The 10,203-nt window shown below is 41.1% G+C and overlaps 1 protein-coding gene across 2 annotated transcripts; it reads right to left on the bottom strand.

Moving 5' to 3' along the window:
* Positions 1 to 1,819: 1,819 nt before the first annotated feature.
* On the bottom strand, positions 1,820 to 10,069 carry TPRKB (TP53RK binding protein). 2 transcript variants are annotated; one of them, XM_055312601.1, is made up of 6 exons: positions 9,930 to 10,069; positions 8,155 to 8,264; positions 7,814 to 7,913; positions 6,005 to 6,127; positions 4,629 to 4,805; positions 1,820 to 3,738 (listed from the first exon to the last, which is right to left on the bottom strand). In XM_055312601.1, the coding sequence occupies exons 2-6, from the start codon at positions 8,184 to 8,186 to the stop codon at positions 3,652 to 3,654; spliced, it is 519 nt and encodes a 172-aa protein (XP_055168576.1). In that variant the 5' UTR covers positions 8,187 to 8,264; positions 9,930 to 10,069; the 3' UTR covers positions 1,820 to 3,651. The 2 variants fall into 2 exon arrangements, with proteins under 2 accessions (XP_055168576.1, XP_055168575.1); XM_055312600.1 differs by having other exon boundaries at positions 7,814 to 7,973; positions 8,155 to 8,262; positions 9,930 to 10,059.
* Positions 10,070 to 10,203: the final 134 nt, after the last annotated feature.

Genomic DNA, 10,203 nt, shown 5'->3' with positions numbered 1-10,203 from the left:
CAAACTTTTGTGTTGAGCTTTTCACTTTGTTGTTGTTGTTTTTTAAAGATTTTGTTACTTTATTCACGAGAGACACAGAGAGAGAGAGAGGCAGAGACACAGGCAGAGGGAGAAGCAGGCACCATGCAGGGAGCCCAACATGGGACTCGATCCCAGGTCTCCAGGATTATGCCCTGGGCTGAAGGCGGCGTTAAACTGCTGAGCCACCAGGGCTGCCCTCACTTTGTTTTCAAGGCTCACACACGTAGCATGTGTCAATAGGTCATTGCTTTTGATGGCCGCATAATATTCCATGGTAGGGATATCCCACGTTGTTTATTCATTCCCACCTTTTGACTATTGTGAATTGTGCTGTTATGAACATTGGTGTACAGGTTTTGGGTTGAGCACCTGTTTTCAGTTCTATTGGGTATACACCTAGGAGTGGAATTTCTGGGTCAGATGGTGATTTTATGTTTAACATTTTAAGGAACTGCCATACTGTTGTCCAAAGTGGCTACACTGTTTTACTTTCCCCACCAGCAATGAGTCCTTTTTTTTTTTTTTAACTATCTGCCTCAGCACTGGTGCCACTGCATAAGGAGAATAAATCGTTGCTGTTTACTGAGAAATGAGATGCCTGGCACTGTGAGGAAGCTATTTTCCTGTGCTCTACAATTTGATATTCCTGACAACCTAAGTACTAAAGACATTAATGTCCCCATTTTACAAATAGGAAACTAAGGCCAGAAAAGCTGAGATCTCCTATCCAGGGCCTCAGAGACTCACCATTGTTCCAAAGGCTGTGGATTTAAGAGGAACATGTCACTAAACTCCACGCTTCTATCTCTGAAAAACATTCCCCACTGCACTACTGCAGCCCAGAAATGTGCCAGTGAGATGGACAGGAAGTGTCATTGCATTTGGAAGTCTCAGGGAGAAGAGACAATCAATTCAGCTTCGTTTAACTTAGTTCCCAGAATCTCCCCTAACTTCTTGTCAGGGCTCCCAGTAACCTGATGCCAGGCCAATGCCCTAAACTTCTACTGACAACTTACCATTTAAAGAAGATGAATGGGAGAAAATCGTGGCAAATCCTTTCAAGGGAAGAAGACAGTGAATGGGTCGTCCTTGGTAAGGTGTTCAGAAATCCTAGGACAATGATTCTAGTTCTACAGAACTTTTCAACTAATTGAGACAATGAGAGGGTATCAGGCCCCAACACTCAATTAGGGTAACTTCAGCAGATTTTATGCAGATGATCAAAGGGGCTAATTCTGAAGGTGTGGTGGGTTGAGAGGGACCGAGAATGGTGCAAGAACCAGGTGTGTTATTTCTCGGAGGTGGGAGAGGTGACAGGCACCTGACCCAGGTATTGAAAGGTTCAGGGACAAAGCCAGCTCATGTGAGCTTGTGGGGAGGAGTCAGGAGAATGTGCTGCCTCTCTTCCCCTCTCCAGACTCCTGCAGGCCTCTCGCTGGCCAAACCCAAGCGGAAGCCAAAGAGAAGAGTCCTCTTGCTGCCATATAGGTCAGCCTCCAGACAGGGAGGCGGGGAGATAGTTGAAGGGTGATTTGGAGGAGAGTGTGGGAGGTCAGTGGCACTAAGGACTATGGAAAAGTCAATAACAGGCAAATTTGACAAATACAAATTGCTCATTCTGAGACCAACCAAACTAGGTTGTGCTTTCCTGGATATTGTGATGTGAGTTCAGGGTAGCTGCTGTCAGCAAAGCAGCAGCAAGGATGGGGGTGCAGAATGGCACCTTCCTGCTCTGAAAAGTCTCTAATGAGTTCAACTCCCCCCCCCATAATTCCACTTCAGAGAAGCTATCCTAAAGAAAGGGAAACATGTACAAAGATTTATTTGCAAAAGTGAAACATTGAAGGCAACATAAATGTGTAAAAATAGGAGAATAAGTACATATGTGACATTTTACACGTCAATAAAAAGAATGTGAGTGATGGCACAGGAGGAGTAGTATGCTGGAGATGTTAGGAACACAGGGCCAGACTTGTAGCCTGGGGTAGCTGAAACACTGCATCAGGGGAAGAGATGCCTCTGAATGGGCAGGTCTGGGCGAGGCACCACCTTAAGCAGCTGATTAAACTCTGTATCAGCAGTGACGGGCCAGCCCTCATGTGCCTCCTGATGACACACAATGGCAAGGACACAAAACTTACCTACTCTTACTCCCAAAAATATTTAAGCTGACTTAAATCATCAACAAATCCAAATAGTGTGGGATTCTGAGAGACATCAAGGGTGCTCCTCAAAAAATGTCATTATTCTTAAGAGGTTTACTTTAAAGGATATGAGGTATGATAACTAAACACTGTATAGGCTGAAGTGCCAGGTCTGCAACTTACTTTCAAATCAGTCAGCAAAAGTTGTGTGTACACCTGAGTACAGACAGGAGAGCCAGAGGCAAGCAAACTAGTTTAGGAAAATGTTAACACATAGTGAATTCACATGAAAGGTATGTGGACTTTTATTGTACTGTTGTCTTGTAGGTTTGAAATTTTTTGAAATAGACTTCAGAGACTAGATCTAGTTCCTTGCTAGTAAAAATCTCTTGGGATTGTAGTAAGGACTAAGTGAGGTAATGTGTATAAAATATTAAGCACACTACCTGCAAGAAATGTACTTATGTGCTTTATTATTTATGATCATGATAGAAATCACTAAGTATTTCCCACCTCCCTGCTTTCTGGCACGTGGCAGGATCACACTTCTGTCCTTTGTGAGGTTGGCAGGACCACGTGACTAGCTTTGGAGATAAAGTTCTTGAGTCACTGCCCTGTGTGTTTACTGCTTCATGCGGGCTATGCAGACTATGCATGACACAAACTTTTGTCCTGTGAAACCAGTGAGCCTTAGGGACTTTAATCGAAGCCTAACCTAACCCAGAAGTCCACAAAGTATGGACCTCAGGTCAAATCCTGCCCACTACTTCTTTTTGTCAATTGAGTTTCACCGAAAACACAGGTATACGCATCATTTATGACCTGTGGATGCCTCTGCACTATGACAGCAAGAGTTGAGCTTATGGCCTGCAAAGCTGGAAATATTTACTATCTGGCTCTTCATAGAAAAGTTTGCTGACCCCTGACCAAGGCTGTCTTAACTGCTGCAATCAAAATAGAAGATAAAGTAGGAAAAGAAAACCCAAACCATTTCTAAAACATGGCTTTATATTAGCTGTATGACCTTGAGCAAGTTACTTATTTGTGTAATTTTTTAGTTGCCTTGTGTGTAAAACAGTGGTAATACTAGTATTTACCTCGTAAGGTTATAACAAATAAGTTCTTGTATGTAAAACCCTTGGAACTGGGAGGCTTAGAAGGGAAATGCTGGAACAGCCAGAAGTAAGGGCAGGGATATGAGCTGATGAATATAAAATCACTGAGGCAAGAACCTAGGAAACACCCAATTATTCCAATTTTATAAAGATGAAATATATTTGAATAGAAACAGATCAGAAGACGAGAACACATAATAGCAACAGTGGCTATCTTTTAAAATATTAAGAGAGAAGATTAGGCATGGCTTTTTTTCCCTTTGTTGTACCATTGTATTTTCTACGATTGAACATATATACATTTTATAATCAAGAAAGAAAACTCCACTTTTTAAAAAGAAATGCTGACAATATCTAATATTTCTGTCATTTCACAAAACATCTTTTGTTGACATTCTACAAATGATGCCATCCAATAACGTTCCAATACTTTCTTCTTGTGAAGATAGTTTATATATCTGTAAAAATAGAAGACAAATCATATTAATATATTAGCATTATACATTATATATTAATATATATTAATTATATATCATATAATACATAATATATAGAATATATTATATAAAATTATATAATAATCACATGATATATTAATTATATATTAATATATTAATTATACATAATATATTAGCATACTAATATATTCATGTACTACTCATTTTCATTATACAAACATGTATGAGTTAAATTATTTTTTATTTAACTACTGGGATAATGGTATGAAATCACAAGTCAAGAACGTGATTAAAATATGCCAGAGTAGATGGCAATTCATCACTTATGTCAAAAGTTCCCTTTAAATTGCAGTTATGGTTATAACCCTCTAAACACAGAAACCAAATTGTACCAATTTTAAAAGTGTACATCTAGACATTAAAGATCAAGCCTATGCAGTGCATTTGGAGTGTAAAATACAGAATGCATTTATCCTTAGAGAATGCTTTCATCAACTTTTTTTTTTTTATTTTAGGATTTTATTTATTTGAGAGAGAGCAAGTGAGAGAGTACAAGCAGGGAGAACAGCAGAAAGAGAGGGAAAAGCAGGCTCCTCACTGAGCAGGGAGCCAGATGTGGGGCTAGATCCCAGGACCCTGGGATTATGACCTAAGCCGAAGGCAAACGCTCAGTTGAGCCACCCAGGTGCCCCTTATCAACTAAATTTCTAACTATATTTTAAATAAACCTCCATCTAATTCTTAGCTTCTATAATTATTTTTCAAGTAATTCTTAATTATATTAACCTTTCTTAAAAGTTAAAAAAAAAAAAACAAGCACTGTGATCAGTAAGCAAACAGAATCAGTATTATTCACCTAGCACACTTTTTCTAAAAATAGATTTACAAACCTTTTTGACTTCTGTAATATTTGTTAGGTCAGGAAGGTTTTTCAGAGAAACTTGATGACCTTCTACCTGAGATATTAGGTCTTCTTGATTTATCTGTTTTTCTCCCTCTTCAATGTAAACAATTAGAACTGAAGTGTCTTTTGCTGAGATACCAAATTTTTTTAAAGCTTCTGAAATCTAAGGGAAAAAAAAAAAGACAAAAAATCAGTAGTTTCTGTGTTTGAGATATCTCCCCATCGGCCTCCTCCCTCTCTGGTCAGGTTCTTATTCTACATATCCTAATGGTTCTCTCCACCTACAGTGTTTCTGTTCAACAGCTCTTCCACCAGCTGCCAGCTCTGCCTCTAGACCACTCTCTGCTCACAGCTGCACCTCCTTCCTGTGCAGTCAAGCCCACTTCTTGGCATGGCACACAAACACCCACTCCCTCTAGTCCCTGGTGACCCTCCAGTCATGCATGCCTACCTTCTAGCCAGCCTGGACCGTGTGGGGGTCCCATCCTTTCACACTTTTTTCCTGTTCTCAAACTCTGTCCTCTGCCAGGAGTCCCCTCATCCTTCGCTGTCCAGTGCACACGGCACTCCTCGCTGCACCCTCTTACATGGGTTGCTTCTTTGCTGTTTCCCTAGGTTTGAATGATTATTCCCACTATACTATTTATCTTAGAGCATTTGGATTTCTGTCTTGTTTCCTGGCCTTCCTCAGGAGCGTATTTGTTTCTCCCTGGAACTGTAGCCAAAAGAGGAACAAGTCCAACTGATGTTTATTCAATTGATGACATTAGAATCTGGTTGTGTTAATAGTAGCAGTAATACTAAAGTTTCATCAGCAAAACTTCAGGTATTTTTTATGTGCCATAGATGGGCTGTCTTCAGCTCAGTAACTGGTTACTATCAGTATCTCAAACCTTGAACTCTGTGCTCCGGGTATGTGAGTGACGTGGTAAGGGCTGTTCCAGGTAACTGGCAAGCTCTGGCTATGGAAAAGACATGGATTCTATCCTCAAGAAGTTTATAGAGAGAGTAAAAGATGTGCACGATAACACACAAATATCCATGCTTACTGTTTTACCATTTAAATGTCTGTATTATTTAGAGGGATCTTCCTGACCCTATTATATGGTAAGAAAGACAGATAAAACTATCCTCATTTAATGTAGTTAAGCTTTTGTTTACTCAAATGTGAGAAGACTGCAAAGCTTATTTGTCTAGCAGGAGGCAGTGCTAAATCTCAACTCTGTCCAGAACTCTCTTAACGATTATTTTGGTTTGTTACCAACAAAAGGCTTATAGGAGTTTAGCCTCCAACCCAACACTAGGGAACACCCATTATCATGACAAAGCTAACAGAAATAAAATGAAATACATATTAATTACATTGTTATTTGGGGAAAGGTTGAAAATAATTTCAGTTGATAGAGTTCTTGTCTTCATTTTTCCTAGTTTGTAGAGATGAACTGCTTTGTTTGCTGCAACAAGTATCTGAAATGGATCGACAATCTACCAAAGAGAACAAAAAGAATTACACATGGAGAATCTGAAGCATCCTGGAGATACATGTCTTATCTTTTGGTAACTCCAATGTCAGGCTGTTTTAGTCATCACAATTTCTATGGACTATGTTTTCAAAATTACTGGGTGTTCGGAAAAATAGAATTTTAAAGCTGCAAGACAAATAGTAAAAAAAGTTTTAAATAACATTTATTGAGGACTAATATCATGGGAAAAGCCATATTCTAAATATTTTACGTGTATTATTTTAATTCTTAAAACTATCCTATGAAATCAGTATTATTATCCATGTGCAGTAGATGAGGAAACCAAAGCAAAGACTGTATGGGCTTAAATCCTAGCTCTGTCATTTATCACCAAGGGGACTTGGGCAAATTGCTTAATTTCATCTGTTAGATGCAGATAGTCATAGTAGTTACTTCACAAGGTTGTTGTGAAAATTGAATGAGTTGGTATAGAGAAGGCACTTAGAACAATGGCAGGGGGATCCCTGGGTGGCGCAGCGGTTTGGCGCCTGCCTTTGGCCCAGGGCGCGATCCTGGAGACCCGGGATCGAATCCCACGTCGGGCTCCCGGTGCATGGAGCCTGCTTCTCCCTCTGCCTGTGTCTCTGCCTCTCTCTCTCTCTCTCTCTCTCTGTGTGTGTGACTATCATAAATAAATAAAAAATTAAAAAAAAAAAAAGAACAATGGCAGGAACAGAGTAATAAGCATTCTCTAAAGGTCAGCCATCATTTGCTCCAAGTCCTAAGTAGCAGAGCTGGGATTAAATCCTGCTGCCATGATTCCCCAGTGTGTGCTCCTAACCACAATGCATGCCTCTTGTGAAGAGATCTTTTTTTTTTTCTTTTTTCTTTTTTTTTTAAACTAACATCTTTTTAAATTCTTTATTTACTTTTAATATTCAATTTTGTTTACATATACTGCATTATTAGTTTCAGGGGTAGAACTTAGTGATTCATCGTTGCATATAACACCCAGTGCTCATTACATCAAGTGCCCTCCTTAATGCCCAGCACCCATCTAGCCTATTCCCTACCCACCTCCCTCCAGCAACCTTCAGTTTGTTTCCTAGAGTTCCTAGAGGAAGTTCAGTTGGCTTCCTCTCTATGTTCATCCTATTTTATTTTTCCTTCCCTTCCCCTATGTTCATGTTTTGTTTTTTAAATTACATGTATGAATGAAATCATATGGTATTTGTCTTTGACAGAATTGTTTCACTTAACATAATACCCTCTAGTTCCACCCACATTGCTACAAATGGCAAGAAAGATTTCATTCTTTTTGATGGCTGAGTAATATTCTATTGTGTATATACCACATCTCCCTTATCTGTGTATGGACATCTCATCTCTTCCCACATTTTGACTGCTGCTATAAACATTGGGGTGCAGGTGCCCCTTTGAATCCTGTCCAGAAATTTTTCTAGTTCAGATGAGAAGATGAAGATCCAGGCATTGTTGTTACACCAGAGCCAGACCACAACCTTTCATATCTCCTGAGGAAGGTCCTGGCACTTTGGCTTCTACTGAATGTTAAATTCAAGGCTGGCCTAGTCTGACTCCACAACTTGGACAAGAAACTTTACCCAAAGATGACAATTTTAGGCTAACCTAAAAATTAACATATTCTTAAATGCCTCATTATAGTTCCTCTATTCTCACTTGTACTTACCACCTTAGGGTTTATTAATGAACCATCAATAGCACCTTCCATGGCCTTTTTTCTCAAATCTCCAGCATTTTTTACATCTTTAAATAATAGAAGGGTCACCCTGCATTCAGGAAATAGGTCCAGCTGATGTGTTAACTGCATTTCATAGACAGGCAGGATTCTATTTGCATAAAACCAAAAAGACCAAAAGACTTCATTTGTTTAAAAGTTAACATTATAATTCTCTAAAAAATATCCTTGCTAACAAATAAAAATTATTTTAATAATGACAAAACTATTAAACTAGAAGAATCCATCCCAGAAAGCATATCTGGCATTCTCATGAGATGTTGTCTTCCTACCTCGCTGAGTTGTTTCTAGCTTCCTTTTCCATTCCTCAGAAAGAATCAAGGCTGTACAGGTCTCCTGCTTGTACAGACAGGATCTGATGCATGGCTGAGGGGCAACTTCTCTAACAGACAAGTAGAAGCAGAATGTTAGGAATTTTTTAGAACACAGGTTACTTATGGTATTAATGAAACCTCACTCCAGCTTAGCCTTTTTAGCTTTCTGGTCTTACCATTTTATGTATATTTTAAGCAGAACCTAGACACAAATATTAAGAAAATGATTTTATTGAAGAAAGGATGACACTTGATTCAAAGATACTCATTTTACACATGACATTTAAGCAGAGAGGGTATAATTACTAAAAAATCAGTACTAGCCCTTTCTTAGATTAATAAGGACAAAGACCTAAAGAAACAGATGACAAGAACTTGACTAACTAGAAAGACAACCATATTCTCGAAAAACTAAGTATTGCAAAAATCTGACTTTTAAAACAATTTCAGTCTTAGATATTTTGGTGAGGATTTATAATGATAAATTCATTTTATCCTTTTACTTGGTAGGCTCCATTTCTAGGACTGTTTTCCAGGAATAATTTAAAAACCTGAAAATTTATGTAATTAGATGTCCTTCTCATCATCTTAATAGCAAAAAATTGAAAACAAACTACGTAACTGGGCAGCCCGGGTGGTTCAGCGGCTCAGCCCCACCTTTGGCCCAGGGCGTGATCCTGGAAACCCCGGACTGAGTCCCATGTCAGGCTCCCTGCATGGAGCCTGCTTCTCCCTCTGCCTGTGTCTGTGTCTCTCATGAATGAATGAATGAATGAATGAATAATTTTTTTAAAGGACATTGAGTAAAAACATCTGAGTGAAAAACAAAACATAAAATGTAGCATAAATAGTGGGCTTCTCCAAAAAGTGTATAAAAATTACTGAAAGGAAACTACACCAAAGAGTTATCTCTGACTTGGGAGAATTACATGACTTTTTGTTGGGAAAAAAACAGTATATGTGAATAATGTCCTGGCACACGGTAATTCAGTCTTTATTGGCATGGTCATGTCCAGCAGGGGGAAAAAAAAAGAAGATACCGAAACATAAAACGAATATACTCCCAATTACACAAAAAAAAGATGCACACGGAAATCAAAAACATGAAACAGACCAAATTATGGCCATCTTGGGTGGTAGGATCATTAATTTTTATCTTCTTAAAAAAATGGGAAAAAATGTGGCTTCTGAATCTTCTACAGTGACCACACAATATAGGAATACGTATAATCATGGAAAACACCTGTTCGCCGTTTATGGGTTTACACTAAGGAAAAAAGGACCCCTAGCAAAAGTCAAAATATAACTCGGAATCGCCGCTGGGCGCCTGCCTCTCGCTCCACCCCAACAGCTACCCCAGAGCGCCGACGACGCGACCTCTCAGGTATCCGCCGCGCCCCGCCGCGCCCCGCCCCGCCCGCTTCCCGCCAATACCCAGCGCGTCCAGCCGGGCGGCAGCCGCGCTCTCCCACAGCGGGGCGCCCCCCGTCCCACGCGCCCGCGGCAGGAGCAGCGAGCCTCTCTCTCCACAGAAACCACAGCGGGTCCTTCCGCCGCTCGAGGTCTAAAGCCCTCAGACCCTCCGCCGGGGAAGCCTCTCCCTCCTCCGCTCGCAGGCGCATGCGTCCCGCGCCCGCGCTGCGGCCTCCCCAGCTTCAAGGCTCTGCCCGCCGACCGGGAGAACTCCGACTCCTTCCTCTTTCCCTTCAGCCCGCCGCGAAGAATCCATTTACCTGCGTGACCCGGGCCCAGGTCCCTCTTAGTAGCGCTCCTCGGTCCTTTCGGGACGTCAGCGAGGGGGGCGGCCGTCCCCGCCGAGCGGCGTCCCCGCCCCTAGCCCCCTCCGGCCAGGCCCGCCGGGACCCACAGCGCGCGCGCCCCGGGTCCGTCCGGAAGACCTTCCCCTCGGAAACAGCTCTCGCTTTCCGGAAGCCGGGGCCCGTCCTTCACTTCCGGCGACGGGGACGCTGAGGTCTCCTTGTCTCCCACGTCGGTTTCCTCCGAGGC

This window comes from Nyctereutes procyonoides, unplaced genomic scaffold (genome assembly GCF_905146905.1).
Source record: "Nyctereutes procyonoides isolate TBG_1078 unplaced genomic scaffold, NYPRO_anot_genome, whole genome shotgun sequence".
Lineage (NCBI taxonomy): Eukaryota > Metazoa > Chordata > Mammalia > Carnivora > Canidae > Nyctereutes > Nyctereutes procyonoides.
Note: the sequence above shows the minus strand (reverse complement) of the source record. Positions and strands in the feature narration are given on the sequence as shown.

What these genes read in the sequence shown, in the direction of transcription:
- TPRKB (XM_055312600.1), bottom strand. Translation starts at nt 8,186, where the DNA reads ATGGAAAAGGAAGCTAGAAACAACTCAGCGAG. An exon ending in GCTAGAAACAACTCAGCGAG is followed by an intron (nt 7,974 to 8,154) that starts GTAGGAAGACAA and finishes TTATGCAAATAG; the next exon opens with AATCCTGCCTGTCTATGAAA. An exon ending in ATATTACAGAAGTCAAAAAG is followed by an intron (nt 3,739 to 4,628) that starts GTTTGTAAATCT and finishes CTATTTTTACAG; the next exon opens with ATATATAAACTATCTTCACA.